Source organism: Colobus angolensis, unplaced genomic scaffold, assembly GCF_000951035.1.
Source record: "Colobus angolensis palliatus isolate OR3802 unplaced genomic scaffold, Cang.pa_1.0 Scaffold7, whole genome shotgun sequence".
Taxonomy (NCBI): Eukaryota; Metazoa; Chordata; class Mammalia; order Primates; family Cercopithecidae; genus Colobus; species Colobus angolensis.
In genome coordinates this window covers 713,023-730,156 of record NW_012120709.1, presented here as the reverse complement: position 1 = coordinate 730,156, position 17,134 = coordinate 713,023, and the positions used below count along the sequence as shown (strand labels likewise).

At 38.8% G+C, this 17,134-nt stretch overlaps 1 protein-coding gene across 1 annotated transcript in view; it reads right to left on the bottom strand.

Moving 5' to 3' along the window:
* Positions 1 to 5,249: 5,249 nt before the first annotated feature.
* Positions 5,250 to 17,134, bottom strand: part of PIWIL4 (piwi-like RNA-mediated gene silencing 4) — a 48,559-nt gene continuing 36,674 nt past the window's right edge. The window contains exons 14-20 of the mRNA XM_011926572.1: positions 15,992 to 16,192; positions 14,944 to 15,047; positions 10,069 to 10,139; positions 8,511 to 8,664; positions 6,748 to 6,873; positions 6,489 to 6,636; positions 5,250 to 5,793 (exon numbers count right to left, since the gene is read on the bottom strand). Coding sequence (XP_011781962.1) covers positions 5,677 to 5,793; positions 6,489 to 6,636; positions 6,748 to 6,873; positions 8,511 to 8,664; positions 10,069 to 10,139; positions 14,944 to 15,047; positions 15,992 to 16,192 — 921 coding nt within the window. The 3' untranslated portion in view covers positions 5,250 to 5,676. The remainder of the gene's footprint in view (positions 5,794 to 6,488; positions 6,637 to 6,747; positions 6,874 to 8,510; positions 8,665 to 10,068; positions 10,140 to 14,943; positions 15,048 to 15,991; positions 16,193 to 17,134) is intronic.

Below are 17,134 nucleotides of genomic sequence, written 5' to 3'. Positions count from 1 at the left end.
TGAGTTAATGGATGTAGCACACCAACATGACACATGTATACATATGTAACAAACCTGCATGTTGTGCACATGTATCCTAGAACTTAAAGCATAATAAAAAAAAAAAAAAAGAAAGAAAGAGAAGAAAAGAAAATTCCATTTTCTGAAGAAAACTTAAAGCTGGCTACAGAAATTTGTGTAAATAATGAGAAGCTGAATGTTAATCACCAAGACAATGGGGAAAATGTCTCTAAGGCATGTCAGAGACCTTTGCTGCTGCCCCTCCCATCACAGTCCTGGAGGCCTAGAAGGAAAAAGTGGTTTTGTGGGCGAGGCCCGGGGTCCCTGTGCTGTGTGCAGCCTAGGGACTTAGTGTCCTGTGTCCCAGTCACTCCAGCTATGGATGAACAGGGCCAATATAGAGCTCAGGCCATGGCTTCAAGGGGTGCAAACTTCAAGCCTTGGCAGCTTTCACGTGGTATTGAGCCTGTGAGTGCACAGACGTCAAAAATTGAAGTTTGGGAACCTCTGCCTAGACTTCAGAAGTTGTATTATGGCAACGCCTGGATGCCCAGGCAGAAGTTTTATGCAGGGGCCCTCAGAGAACCTCTGCTAGGGCAGTGCATAAGGAAATGTGGGGTTGGAGCCCCAACACAGAGTCCCTACTGGTGCATTGCCTAGTGGAGCCATGAGAAGAGGGCCACTATCCTCCAGACCCCAGAATTGTAGTAGATCCACCGACAGCTTACACTGTGCACCTGGAAAAGCTGCAGACAATGCCAGCCTGTGCAAGCAACCAGGAGGGGGGAGTTTTACCCTGCAAAGCCACAGGAGTGGAGCTGTCCAAGACTATGGCAACCTACCTCTTACATCAATATGACCTGGATGTGAGACATGGAGTCAAAGGAGATCATTTTGGAGCTTAAAGATTTTACTGCCCCACTGGATTTCAGACTGGCGTGGGGCCTGTCGCCCCTTTGTTTCGGCCAGTTTCTCCCATTTGAAAGGCTGTATTTATCCAATGCCTGTACCCCCATTGTATCTAGGAAATAAGTAACTTGCTTTTGATTTTACCGGCTCATAGGCAGAAGGGACTTGCCTTATCTTGGATGACACTTTGGACTGTGGGCTTTTGAGTTAATGCTGAAATGAGTTGAGACTTTGGGGAACTGTTGGGAGGGCATGATTGGTTTTGAAATGTGAAGATATAAAATTTGGGAGGGGTCAGGGTGGAATGATATGTTTTGGCTCTGTTCCTACGCAAATCTTATCTTGAATTTCCACATGTTGTGGGAGGTACCCAGTAGGAGGTAACTGAATCATGGGAGCAAGTCTTTCCCATGCTGTTTTTGTAACAGTGAAAAAGTCTCATGAGATCTGATGGTTTTAAAAAGAAGAATTCCCCTGCACAAGTTCTCTCTTTGCCTGCTGCCATCCATGTAAGATGTGACTTGCTCCTCCTTGCCTTCCACCATGATTGTGAGGCTTCCCTAGCCACATGGAACTGTAAGTCCAATTAAACCTCTTTCTTCTGTAAATTACCCAGTCTCAGGTATGTCTTTCTCAACAGTGTGAAAACATACTAATACACCTAGTATTTAAAAAGTTATTATATCTCTAGGTAAAAGGTGTTTTAAAAAATGTTACGTTGTGGTTGATAAAGCTCTTAAGATTAAAAATAGACTTATTTTTGTTAAAAGGTAAAGGGAAGAAAGTTATGTCAGTTTGGGTCCCTCAAGAAGCACACACCAAGACAGAATTAGGCATTCAGACGATTTACTGGGAGAAACACCTGTGGTGAGAGGAAGTAGGAGTGATTAGGGAGAGCCTTAAGACCTCAGTGCTAATCTGAAATACATGAAAGGAGAGTGGGAAGGAAAGAGGATCAGTAGAAAAAGCTCAGAACTTTAGTGCAGTTCTTAGAAAACCTTGGTCAAGACAAAGTGGATTCCCCTACTGTATTAGTCCATTCTTACACTGCTATAAAGAACTACCTGAGACTGGGTAATTTATCAAGAAAAAGAAAAGTGATTTAATTGACCCACAGTTCCACAGGCTGTGCAGGAGGCATGGCTGGGGAGGCCTCAAAAAACTTAAAATCATGGCAGAAGGCCAAAAAGGGGGCAAGCATATCTTCACATGGCAGCAGGAGACAGAGAGAGAGAAGGGGGAATTGCTACATATTTTCAAACAACCAGATATCGTAAGAACTCACTCACTATCATGAAAACAGCAAGGAGGCATTTCACCCTCATGGTTTAATCACCTCTCACCAGGACACTCCTCCAACACGTGGGGATTACAATTCAACATAAGCTTTGGGTGGGGACACAGAGCTAAACACAGTATATTACCTACCCGAAAGTGTTTAATAGTGGAGTCCCATGTTGGGCAGAAACAACCCAGATCTGTTACCTCTCCTGTGCTCAGTAATGGACTAGAAGCAGCCTGGGGAGGGCATGGTCTCAATATCACCACTGTGGTGGATCCTGAAGCTGTAGCATTTAGAGGCTGTCAGCCAACTATGCTCCTTGCAGAAGGTTCTTTTAAAGGATAATCTGATGAGCCACTCCATGGTGGCCACAGAAATGTATTTAAAGTATACTTTCTTCCAGAGTCTCTCCCTCCGCCCTCAAAATAAAAGAAAAATTACAAAATCTTTTCTATAAAATAGCAGGTGGTAGATTGTTTATTTCTAGAGACAATATTAAGCTTTCCCTTAAGTAGAATTGTAGAATTCAGAATCTAGTACAGTGCCTGGCACATAATAGGCACATATGACTATTTGTTAACTAAATTGTGCCTTTTGATTCATTTCCTCTCCTCACGTCTAATAATATGATACTCTTTATTAAGGCCAGATACTTTAGATTTGACATTTCTAATCCTTACAGTAACTCTACACTGCACACATTGTTAGACATTTTTACAAGTAGATACAAGAGGCTCGGAGAGGTTAAGTAACTTGCCCAAGGTCACACAACTATAAGTGGTGGTTCTAGGATTCGAATCCAGTGCTGGTCTAAAGCCTGGCACAGGCTCCCTTTCCTCTTTGTCCTTGGTAGCCTAAGGCAAACTAATTAATGCTTGTGAGAGGTGGCAATCACATAACGTGAAGCTGAAATAGATCTCATATATTATCTAAACCAGTATTCCTCAGCCCTGGCTGAACATTAGAACCATTTGGAGAACTTTTAAAATATTCAGATGATCAGGCCCCATCCCAGACCAATTAAATCACTATTTTGAGAGGGCGACCCAGGCATCTCTATTTTTTTGTTCTAAAGCATTTTTAACATGGGAACTTCTAATCTTCCCAAGATTAGGCACCACTGGTCTTGTCCAAGCCCTTCTCATATTACAGATTGGGTAACTGAGTCCCAGAAAATGAAGTTATCACATCTGACAACCAAACGTGCTGGAACCAGAGCTCACAGGAAGATTTCTTAGTCCCATGTTGCCCTCTAGGAGTTTACTTGAAATTGTTTGTTGAAGCCAATGACACTGCTATGGTGAAGGACTCTATTCACACGGCAGTCCTTGTGTGCCCTCTGGTGGGTTAAAAGGGTAAGAAGTCATTTCCTGGGGCAGTACTTAAAAGGGTGAGCGCGCTCTGCAGAAGTTCGTATTGCCTAATCAAAATGCTTCATGTGGATTTATACAAGCTGGCTGGTTAGGTAGTAGGGATTTATATCACCGTTCTACTTTGAAGGAAGAAAATAACAAGATAAACACAAAAACAAAAGCCACCACCCTGAATTGGTTCAGTGCCTTGTCTCCAAAGACTTGCTATATAATGCCATCTTTAAATCACATCAGGCACTCCCTCACATTAGAGCTCTGGGAGAAATTGTTAAAATCTTGAATCTTTTAGCAAGGGCATAGATTCTTTTGGTTCATCTCACAGGTTTTGCAAACAAACCTGAGGACAAATTCTAGCTCCTAAAATTTAATAATCTCAAAAACCTCAGTGAGTCACGCGGTATCTTTAATCACCAGCTTTACCATCTGAAATGGTAATTATAACCTAATTTGTACAGTTCTTGTGGAGATTAAATGTATATATGCAGGACATGGGACTGGCCCTGGAACTTACTAAGTCCCCTCCACCCTCATGCCTCACAAAATGGTTATCATATTATTGGAGTAGACCATTGTTGGGTACATTTCTACCATGTCTGGACAAAACTCTCAAATAGGAAAAAAATACTTTCAGTGCAATGTGATGTAACCTGCATATTGACATCCCTCCAGTGGCCTGCTTTCCTTGTTCCCAGAGAGCACTTGCCACTCTCCCGCCACCCTTTGTTACAGACTTCCACAGACCTTCCCGTGGTAAGCAGAATTTGAACTCTGATCTATCCCTCATCAAAATACCTTTTGCATGTAGCTGTATTCTTATTGCTGGGAGCATTCCAACATGAAAAGGGTGAGATGATGTGGAAAAGCCACAAAAGGAGACAGCATGAGTGATCAATGCAGTAGGAGAGAAACCAGGAGAGTGTTATTCTACAGGCCAAATAAAGAGTGTCTCAGAGGGAGGAAATGATTGTCGGGGTCAAGCAAGACAAGGACCAAGAGGTGACCATTGGATTTAGCAAAGTGGAGGTTATTGGCGGTGTTGACTAAGGCAGTTTTGCTGTAGTGGTTGTGGTGAAATTCTGATTGGAGTACAGAATTGGATACATCGAGCACAGACTCTTCTTTTGCGATGTTTTTCCTGTAAAGAAGTGCAAAGCAATGGGGTGGAAGCTAGAGAAAATGTCCTTTTAAGATGAAGGAAATAACAGCATATTTGTAACGCCAATGAGAATGATCCAGTAGTGACAGGGAAAACTGAAGATGCAGAAAGGAGAAGGGAGAACTGCTAGAGTAGCATCCTTCATACGTCAGAGGGAATGAGATTTAGTACAGAGGTGGAGAGCCTTATAGGAACACAGACATGCTGCACTCATAATAAAGGGAAGGGCAGGCAGAGTCTATGGGTACAGATGCTGTTAGGTGAAGGCAGAGATAATGAGAGGCTTGCAAAAGTTCTCTTCTGATAGCTTCTGTTTTATCAGTAAATAAGAAGCAAGGTCATCACTGGGAGAAGCCGCTATTAAGTGAAATAAAGTCCCATCAAGAGAGCAAGTGATCAGCTCAGTTTCTGAAATAGAACCCAAAGATTAATGGTGATGTGCTCTAGTGGGTAAGAGGTTTTGCTGAAAATACTTAAATTTGAGGTTCACTTGTAATATCAATGTAAAATTCAAATAACAATAAACACATGATGTTCTGAACTTTATTTTCTACTAACTATTTAAACCACTCTACAAAATGCTCTACAACATTAACAAAACCTCAGGAAAATCTGGGGTGGGAATTAGACTCTGTTTATCTATCATTAAAATATCATGCAAACACTTATTTAAGTGTTTAAGATATTTAACTCTGTGGAATTCTTTATAGATGATGGTATATTTAAATTCCATATATGACAATGAAAATTTACCCCAAGCATATAACTCTTTAAAACAAAATAACACACATTTTAAAAAACTGTTTCAGATTAAGTTGTTTTGCTTCTTTTCCCAGACATGAAAACTAAGCTCAATCTTTTTCCCCAGTCACAGCCTTGAGCTTATGGCAGATTTACACAAAGTATACCAATTTCTCCTTGGATTCTTCATCTACCGATGCCAGTGGTTCATGCCATCACAGGTAGAAGAGATGGTTGGCTAATTCCAGACTGGGTTCTTTATGAATGCTTTGTGCCACCAGAAAGGTCAGCTTGTGAGCGTACTGACATGGTGCTGGGACACTGACTATGCCCTGAGGAGAAAAAAGTATTGATAATAATTAAGAAGGTGATTTTTTTCTGATTTTGTCTACTGGTTACACAAATAATAGAATGGGTTTCTGGGTAAACAATAGCTAACCTCAACCAACAAAAGGTAACCTAACTTACTGGGAACTTAAGCTCACTGGGAAGGATGGAGTGAAAAGTCACCCTGGCTTCACGGTGCTGGGAGTAGGGAGCCATCACACTTCAGACTGGTCTTTGTCCTATGATCTCATGTTTGGAACTCCTTGGAGGAGCTCCGTGCAAACCCTGGGCTTGGCCTTTGGGAATAGCTCTTGGCCTAATGCACAGGAACAAAGGGCAGACTCATGCCTGTTAACATTTCTTCACCAGGCACATCTGAGTTGGCTTCAACTTCTTCATCTGTAACATGTGAATAACAATACCCTGATTTCCTCCCGGGTTTGCATAAGATAATGTATATAACAAAGTGCTCTAGAAACTATAACTATTAATGTATTATAATAGCTACTGTTTTGTTTTTATGATAGACTGGTTTCCTCCCACTGTGAACTCAGGAAGTGATTCATTCATTCATTCATTCCTTCTTTGGGAAATATCAGGTATTGTGCTATATCTAGGGATACAAAGATGAAGTGTATGACAATTCCCAGGTGGGACTATTGAGTATCATATTTACATTAAGTAAACAGCTTTCACTCACCGGCCAGTTGTAGTACAGGTGGCACAATTTGAATGTAAGTCTCTGCATATGGTCGGGCTTCAAGCCATTATCATCATAGATGACATTATAGTAGGTAGGACTAACAGTTCCCCGACAGGCCACCTGGCTGATCAGGTAAAAGTCATACCTGAGGGGGAAAATGAAGTGAATGTGAGAAAGAAGGCAAACAGAATAAGGTCAAACATAAACTGGACATAATGAATGTTTTGTTAAAAACTGATTTTCCAGTGGCACTTGCCATTCATTACGTGTTGCTTCTGAATCCACGACAGTGCCAAGTGGGGGATTCTGTACAGTGCGGTTCATTTCAGTAAAGAATCGTGGCATGCACTTCCTCCTGACCACAATCACCGACAGTCTTGAGCTAAAAATTACAGAGGCAAAATATGAAAAGAACTCAATGCAATCTATACAGCTTTCTATTTTTGTGTAATTTAAAAAATGAAATAAATAAAAATTCCATTTGAAAAACACTGCAAAACAAAGAAAATAAAAATTACCCACAATCCCTCCTTCCCTAGAGATACATACAATTTTTTAAATTAGGGATTGTCCATATTTGTTGCAAAAGGATGCTATCCCAAGTCATTTGCCTAGTTTATACCACTCAAAGGGGACAGGAAGGAATGCTGAACTTCAACTGGCACTTTTGCTAAAGATTTTCCAGAATTATCCATGGAGAAAAGATGTGTGTGTGTGTCGTTAGTGACTCAACCTATTTTCCTCTTCACTCTTCCTCTCAATTTTATTTCCAAGTGGCAAAGGAAGAACCACAAGTTCTTCCTATTCCTCTAGTCATCCCTTCTGTATTACACAAAACTCATGCCTGGGTGGATGGATGGATGGACCAAATATACGTTCTGGCCAAATGCTGAATGGTGAAGTGTTAATGTATTTGGTAAAGCCAAGGTGAAATCCTAATATTTGCCATTACAAAAGGCAATGGGACGTAAGGATCACTATGGAGTTTCATTTTAAGCATTATAATTATTTTAAAAATTTATTACAAATGTTTTCAATATTGAAACTATCAGAAGTTGATGTTATAGTGCAAGAAAAGTAACTCCTTAGCACTGTCAGCTGCTAAATTTACTCCTGCATCCCTCATTTGCATACCTGTGATTCTTAATAAACACATGCCCCTGAGATCAGTGGACAGCGAGGTATTTTGACCCTAACAGTTGGGATAAAGCTACCGGTGATACTGCCCCGAAGCTTTCAGGCTTCCCCTCCACTCTAACAATAACTGACTGAGTTCCTTTGTGACTTGTGGCTGTGACTGTTTGGTTGATGGTGATGATGACGATGTAACCCTACAGACAGAACTATATGTCCTGCTTGGAATAAGATGCTTTTCACATACTTTAAGAAGCTGACTTAAGATTATTGTCCTCTCCTATTTTCCATTTTCTTGCACTTGCCATTTCACATAATCACTGCAGAAAATTTTGTACTGAAACACAGAATCTAGAAATGTACCAGTGGAGCAAGATGCCTGGTGTTCAGGATGGTCTGATTTCCATCTGCAGCTCAGCCTTCATGGCACTCAAACTCCTTTGAGAACCTTCCACAGACCTTAAGTGCACATCAGTGCCTGCAATTCAGAGGCTTTGGTTCTGTGTGTATTAGGGCCTTGAATCTGAAAGCACAGCTAACATGTTTTCTTCCATGTGATATTAATATGTATGAAGCATTTTCACTGCCAGCAGGCCTGCAGGCTTCATGCTGAATCTGTGTCAGCTGCTCTGAGGATACCTTTCTTTGTCTAGGTTCCCCCTCCCAGGGCCCCCAAAGCTTACATCACCCAAGCTATTGATGTTAGACCATCCCAACTACCCTCCAATCAGAAGGAAATGATAGAGCTCTACTGGCATAATACAGAAACACAGCAAAACTTAATTGCGTAAAAAACAAAACTTATGCTTGAATATCTTGTGTGTAATAGCTACAGCTGAATATGCTATACTTGGGAGTATGGAGGAAAGAACAATAAGTGGATACCTGGTATTTGAGCTGGATCCTGCCACACTGCTCAGCAGCTGAGGGACTTCGTATTCAACAAGTGTTTTCAGCTGACCATCCCCTACACCAGCACGGTACACAATTATCCGTGCTGGCAAATCATGATTGTACTTGTACCATTTGTTGAGTGCTCCTGCAGAATTTGGTGTCAGTAAGAAAAGAATTACGTTTCTAATGCCAACAAAAAATAACATTCCCATATACTGCAGTGTTTAAATGGGTTTGCTATTTCAGACCACTGTAAAATAGGGCAATACATAATTTGGGTTATATTTGCAATAATATAACAATGGATAACTTTAGGGAGCATTCCTCTGTCTCTGCTATTCGAGGAATCATAATGGTTTCTATGGCATGATATATTCTTAAACTTGGCCTATCTCTTCAATAAAATTTTAATATTTAAGCAATAAATTAAAATTTATTTAATGCAATAGACAAACAAATGCCTAAAATCAAAATAACATTAGTTGTCTTCAAGTCTTTAAATCCTCTCATTAGATGTAAACTAGATAATTTTATGTCATTTTCTTTCCTAATGAGAATAAATATGAAAATCTAAGGAAATGGTTTTGCTGTTCCTCTGAAAACATATCTTCACACTGACTCACCCAATTGATTCCAATTCTCACTCAGGAAATGAACTCTGAAAACATTTCTGCTCACTGTAACTATGAATTTCCTAAAGAACAGAGGCCACAGAGTAATTGCTACCCAACAGAAACCTTTAATAACTGCTAAAAGAAATTACCTGCTAAAAAAAATTTCCAGGTTTTGATGTGAGGGGAATATAGTAGAATGCAATAATTATTTTCATGTATATATCGCATAGTTATTTTAAGAGTTTATTGTTTAGGAAATTCATTTTAGTTTGCTAGAAGGTAACCATATATGTAAGTCCATTACCAACATGTATAAGCAAATGCATTTTTTAAGAAAAAATATTTACAATACCCCCAAATTTACACATGGGAAAATGCAGATCAGGAGAGGGAAGGGTTTGCACAAGTCACACTGCCAGGAAATAGCAAAGCCAGACCTAGGCCAGGACTGGTAAAGAAACAGAAACCATAGATTTGTCTTTGCATTGCATCCTGCTATGGATAGGGCACCTTTCCTCATCTGCTGTCTTTCCCTTCTTCTCCTGCTTAGCCACTTTATCTGTTAGCACCCCTATCCTAGCCCTACAGGCTTCCCTTCTAGGTCTAGACTTAACATTGTTCTGTCATAACTCGAGTTCCTCCAGGGTTGGTTTCTTTTGACCTTCAAACTGCTTGTCAGGGAAACCAGCAGCCACAAATTTTCCTTCCTCCTGGCTTCATGTTATCACACATAGACAAATGTAAATGTAAATGCTACAGAGTCTGATTGTTGGCCTAAATCAGTGTGCAGCTTCAGAGATCTTCAACTGGGTGACAGTTGACACAGACAAGTGTGGAGAGTTTGCTTTGACCTATGTGGTCTTCTATAAGCATGTGGATTTGCGGTCTGAAGGAACAGTCCTTGGAGCCCACCCACACTGCTATATTTTTAGTACCAGTCATGAAAACTTTCAAGCAATCTGCAACATCAGTCATTGTTCTCTGAAGGATACAGCGGGAAAACCACCTAGAGTTAAAAAAAAAAAAAAGTAAATTTCAACTTCAAATTTTCTACCATAAAAATTCATTAATATTAAACTAAGAAGTAGACATTATGAGTAAAAATCACTGTTCACAATTTTGCATGTGTTATGTGTTCATGATTATATCAAAAAGTCCCTTTCCCCAAAAAGAATTTATTGAGAAGATAAGCTAAAGCATAGTGTTGGCATCAGCCATATCTAGCTTCAAATCCTAGTCAATATATTCACCAGCTGTCTAACTTTGCTATGTGAACCTAAGTCTCAGTTTTCTCATACGTACCAAGGAGATTTACAAGATAAGTACATTAGTTACTACCTCATAGGGTTGTGGTAAAAATTAAATCAGATAACATATGTAAAATACTTAGCACAGTACTTTGCATATAGTAAAGAGTAATAAATAGAGGCCACTATTATTACTAGAAATTAATGTACTAATTTAGCAATAGAGCTTCTACTGCCAAATATTCAAAGATTTCTGAAGCGTAAACTTTCATTTCTATAGGTGATCCTTTTGGATTAGAAATCTTAATATTATTAACTTGTGTAGATTTCAGATACAAGTTTTCTTACTACCACCATTAGTTAAAGCACTTGGAAATGAAGTTCATGACTTCATGTTAGGTATGTTCCAGCATTATTATACCTCTCTAAATATATGCAACAACAGTAAAACAGCTATGTGTGGTGGCATAAAACTGTAAGATGTTTTATGTAAGCCTCATGGTAATTATGAAGCAAAAACCCACTGCAGATATTCAAAACAAAAAGAAAAGAGAAAGGAATAAAGCATATTATTGCAGAAAATCATCAAGTCACAAAGGGAGATAGTGAGAGAGGAATAAAGAAACAAATAATCTACAAAAAAATCCAGAAAACAATGAACAAAATCACGATCGTGAGTCATTACTTATCAATGTTTTAAATGTAAATGGATTAAATTCTCCAATCAAATGACACAGTGTGGCTAAATGGATAAAAAAGAAGACCTAACTAAATGCCACCTACAAAGAGATTCACTTCAGCTGTAAAGACACACATAGATTGAAAGTAAAAGAATGGAAAAAATATTCCATGCAAATGGAAACCAGTAGAAAGCAGGGGTAGCTAAACTTAGGCAAAATAGACTTTTGTCAAAAAAAAAACAACTCACAATCAAAGTCATTGGATAATGATAAAGGAATCAATTCATTATGAGAATACATCAATTTTAAGTATGTACGAACCTAATAGTTGAGCATCTAAATACATAAATCAAATATTAACATCTGAAGAGAGAAACAGCAATACAGTAATAGTAGGAAGCTTCAATACTCCACTTTTAAAAATAGATAGGTCATCCTGGCAGAAAATTAATAAGGAAACATTGGATGTGAATTGTACTTTAAACCAAATGAATCTAATGGAAACGGACATATAAAATGTTTCAACCAACAGCAGCAGAATACATATTCTGCTCAAGCACACACAGAATATTCTCCAAGACAAAATCATAGCCAGTATTAACTTTAAGAAAACAGAAATTGTATCAATCTGTTAGTTTTGTATTGCTATAAAGAAACACTTGAGACTGGGCAATTTATATAAAAAAAGAGGTTTATTTGGTGCATGGTCCTACAAGCTGTACATAAAGCATAGTGCCAGCATCTGCTTCTGGCAAGGGCCTCAGGAAGCTTATAATCATCATGAAAGGCAAAGGGGAGCCAGGGTGTCACATGGTGAAAGAGGGAGCAAAAGAGAGAGATCAAGAGACGTGCCAGGCTCTTTTAAACCATCAGCTGTTGCATGAACTAACAGAACAAGAACTCACTCATTACCATGAGGAGGGCAATCTACCCCCACAACCAAAACACCTCTCACCAGGCCCTACCTTCAACACTGGGGATCACATATTTTGGAGAGGACAAACTATGTCAATCAAACTTACTATTGTCTGACCATCATAGTATGACACTAGAATCAATAATAGGAGGAAAACTGCAAAATCCAAATATAGAAACACAACATACTAAAACTTATGGGATGCAACAAAAGTAGTTTAAGATGGAAGTTTATGGCAATAAATGCCTACAGGAAGAAAAAGGAAAGCCCTGATGAACATAATTGTAAAAATTCTCAACAAAATACTGAAAACCAAATTCAACAGTACATTAAAAGGTTCACAAATCATGAGAAAATGGGATTTATACCTGGGAGATGTAAGAATGGATGGTTCAACATATGCAAATCAATAGCTAGATGCATCATACTTCCTGATTTCAAATTATATTACAAAGTCATAATAATCAAAACAGCCTGGTACTGCCATAAAAACAGACACACAGGCAAATGGAACAGGATAAAAATCCCAGAAATAAATCCACACATATGCAGTCAACTAATCTTTGACAAAAGCACCAAGAATACACAATGGGATAAAGAAAGTCTCTTCAATAAATGGTGTTGAAATAACTAGATATCCACATGTAAAAAAAAAAATGAAATTGGACCCTTATACCATACATAAATATTAACTCTAAATGGATTAAATACTTAAACAAAAGTTCTGACACTGCAAAACTTATAGAAGAAAACCTAAAGCTCCATGACATTGATCTTGGCAATGATTTTCTGAATATGACACCAAAAATATGACAAAATAATAAAAGTTTCTGCATAGCAAAGGAAACATTAACAAAATGAAAAGCAACTTACATAACGGGAGAAAATATTTGCAAATCATATATCTGATAAGGGGATAATATCCAAAATATATGAAGAACCCATACAATTCAATAGAAAAAATAATAATCCAATTAAACAGACATTTTTCCAAAGATGACATATAAATGGCCAACAGATACATGAAAAGGTGCTCAACATCACTAATCATCAAGGAAATGCAAATCAAAACCACAGTGAGATATCACCTCACACCTTTAGGATGGCTATGACTGAAAAGTCAGAAGATAGGTATTAGAGAGAATGTGGAAAAATGGTAACCTTTACACATTGTTGGTGGGAATGTAAATTAGCATAGCCATTATGGAAACCAGTAAAGAAGTTCCTCAAAAAATTTCAAGTAGAAATCCCACTCTGGCTATATATCCAAAGGAAAATAAATCAGTATGTCAGATATCTACATTTCCATGTTCAATAGCCAAGATACAGAATCAATCTGTGACCACTGATGGATAATTGGATAAAGAAATTGTGATACACACACACACATACACACATGCATATGCACACACAATAGAATATTATTCAGCCTTAAAGAAGAAGAAAATCCTGCCATTTGCAACAACATGAATGAACCTAGAGGACATTATATTAAGTAAAATAAGCCAGACACAAAAAGAAAAATACTGTATGATCACTTATATATGGAATCTAAAAATGTCAAACTCATAGAAATAGAGAGTAGAAGATAGTTATCGGGGCAGAGGGTGGGAATATTTGATGTTGTTCAAAGGGTACAAACTTTCAGTTATAAGGTGAATATGTTTTGGACACTTAATGTACAGCATGTTGAGTATAGTTAATTATCATGTACTATTGTATGGTTGAAATTTGCTAAGATAGGAGATCTTAAGTAGTCTCACCACATACACACAACACAAATGGTAACTATGTGAGGTAATGGATATGTTAATTACCTTGACTGTGGTAATTATTTCACAATGTATACATATATCAAAACATCACACTGTACATTCAAAATATATACAATTTATGCATCAATTATCAAAAAAGCTGATAAAAATTATAAATTTTCTGATAAATTGTGACCATTTGAGGAAAAAACCTAAGCGGATTCCTACTTCACTCCCTATATCAAAATAAATTTTAGATATACAAAGAAAAAAAATGAAAGTCCTTTATCAACTGGATTAATGATGTGGCATATATAAGAAGCATCTCATACAACCTAGAATGAGGTTGTAGGCATGCAAGTATGGTGGTATTATGGTGTTCCTTTTTCTGTTTCCCACAATCCAAAATACATACCTGACCACGAATTTAATGGAGTAAATAAAATAGCTTAAGCCAGGAAGAAAACATTTTGCAAGGGGGGCTATAGCCTCAAAACACATTGTTCAATTACAAAGGTTGAAACAATTCTAAGAACCATAATTTAATGAGTACTATTAGCCAATGTTTAAGGCATTATCCCTGATTTTGCCTGTTTTTAAAAGCTGTGTGAACAACAGCCACATCAAATGTCTGTGAATATTAATCATCATAACAAGAAGTATGTATTGAGTATTCACCATGGGTGGAGATGTTCAATGCACCTTATCTTAAATAATTCCCATAAATGCCTTCTGAAATAGACATCATTATTATTTCTATTTCACAGATTACCATAGTGAGGCACAGCAAAGTTAAATAACTAGACCTCAGTCACAGAATAAGTAAGTGACTGACCAGGGTACAAATCCAGGCAATCCGATTTCAAAGCTCAACTGCTCGACATGACATATATAAAGTACCTAGTACAGTTCCCAGTATGGTGCAGACACTCAGAAAATAAATAAATGCCCAAGAATTTGTATGCATCTGTCATTTGGGGAAGATGAGCAATAGCTCACCCTAATGAATATTAAAAATGTTTTTTAATGAGGCTACCTAGTACCCCAATATTATCAATCACATTTTTATATGTAAGTGTAATTTATGAACATAAGTGTTGGTATTTAAAATGAGTGAATAATACAAAATATTCCTTGCTGTTACATTCTTTAGTGAAACCACAATTAATAGTCTAACTAAATGAAGAGTGTGTGCAGGTAGTTTTAGCAGTACCTGGTGATTCCGGGGTTAACACTGGCCACACATCCAACAACCATCACATCCTTGCTGAGTGCATCTTTACAGACATCAATACCGACCACCATCAGGGACTTCAACTATAAAATTAAATTTGTCATGATTTAATAGGATGAGGTGTCATCTCCCCTACCAATGGTTTAATAGGAAATTTTTTAAAAACAGACTCCAGTTCCTCAATTCTTAAAGTTAAGCTATGTGTAAGGGAGATTGAGATCCATGAGTCAGATTGTTAAACCAGAAATGAGAGAGACTTAAAGATGGCAGGAAGAATATGGTACACACTTATTTTAAGAGAGACACTATCGTCCAAGATAGCCATCATCCTTTGTGGGGGTGGGGAAGGGGCACCAGTGGCTAAAGAGATTCTGGGAGTATGGTCAGTGCATGTATCGCTTGCCTCTGGTCTGGAGGAATCTGAAGAGGAATCCCATTCTTCATTCTTCAGATCTCTAAGGAATCTTCACTTGGCTATGCACCTTTGTGGGGAGTGGGAGTGAGGGAGGCTGAGGGTAACTGTGTTCATCCTGGTTATGGACATGTAAGGAAATGGGCAACACTCCCCCGCTTCTCATTCTCCTCACTTACTCCTGTGGTGGCTACGGTTCAGGGAAGAGACGAGGATTTTCTTAGTACCTTCCACAGTTTGGAAGTTCGGATCATAGGCTATGCCAGCTCCCCAAGCTCTGGGGAGTCCCCATCCAGGGTACAAGGCTATTCTCAGAGTTAGCACCCTGCTGAAAGCAGGTAAATGTGGAGCCAATGGAACACAGATTTTAAAATAGCAGCCAAGAGGACTCAATTCAGGTCCCTATGCTGAGTTAGCAGCTTAACTGAAGCTCCCTGAGAAGCATGGAGCCTCTTTTGGAGATGCAAAATGGCTTGTGGAATGCCAGAACCCAGGGCAGAGGCTCAAGAAACAAGCAAACCAAATAATTCTGGGACCATGTGATAACATCTCCTACTTTAATCTTTAAAATTAATTTATTAATTACTAATAGAAAAAATGTGACAGGGTCCTTACAGGTATTTCCACAGCCCACAGTTCACCTCCGATCTTGCAAGTCATCTGCATGGCGATCTTGGTGGCAATACTCATCATCATGCCCTGTTTATTCAAAGTCCGAGCAAGCACACATTGGCTTGGGACTGGGCAGTCTGAGCTCAAATATTTTTTAATGGAATCATAATAGGTCTTCTGATTAGAAGGCAGAATGCACATTACCTAAAAGCAAAAACAGCAAAAGATTTTGGAAATTAATTTACTTCTGCTAAGAAGTCGCTTTTTAAAGAAATGAATTCATGAATTATTCTCCAAACATCTTTTGCCCCTAAGTTCCCAAGAAGCAATACTAACATGCCTACAGTTCTCTTAAATGGCCATTAAACCACTGATGAATTAATGCCATTTGAAATGCCTTCTTATTAGCCATTCACTCTGCAAAGCCCCATCCCTCTCCTACCCATCTCCTCGTTTCTCTCCTGATTTGATTCTGTCAATTCCCTCAAACTCCCTTCTCACAGAGCTCCTTCTCCAGCTATCTCCATTCTCTCACCCCCACCTTTGCAGTGGTCCTTTCCTGTGGTTTTCGAGTTCTCATTCCCATTGGTCCCTCCCTGAACCCATCCAAAAAGATAAGCAAAATTGAGAATTAGCTTAAACTATGGTGCTTTTCCCATTAGGTAGAAGACAACCAAAAATACACTTTAAAAAAAAAACTGGAAGTTGACAGTATGGATATAGGGGGAGGGAAAATAAGGATAGAGAAGTTTCAAGTCCCCTGGCTTTTTCTTTTTGAGACAGAGTCTCACACTGTCACCCAGGCTGGAGTGCAATGGTGCGATCTTGGCTCACTGCAACCTCCACTTACTGGATTCAAGTGATTCTTGTGCCTCAGCCTCCCAAGTAGCTGGGATTACAGGTGCCTGCCACCACGCCTGGCTAATTTTTTGTATTTTTAGTAGAGACGGGGTTTCACTATGTTGGCCGGTCTGGTCTCAAATGCCTGACCTTGTGATCTACTCGCCTCAGCCTCCCAAAGTGCTGGGATTACAGGTGTGAGCCACCGCCCCCGGCCTACTCCTACTTCTTATCAGATGCTTTCCACACTGAAGGGCCTACCTCCGCCTCCTTCCCATCTTTTATTCTCCACTTTCAAAAGCCTCC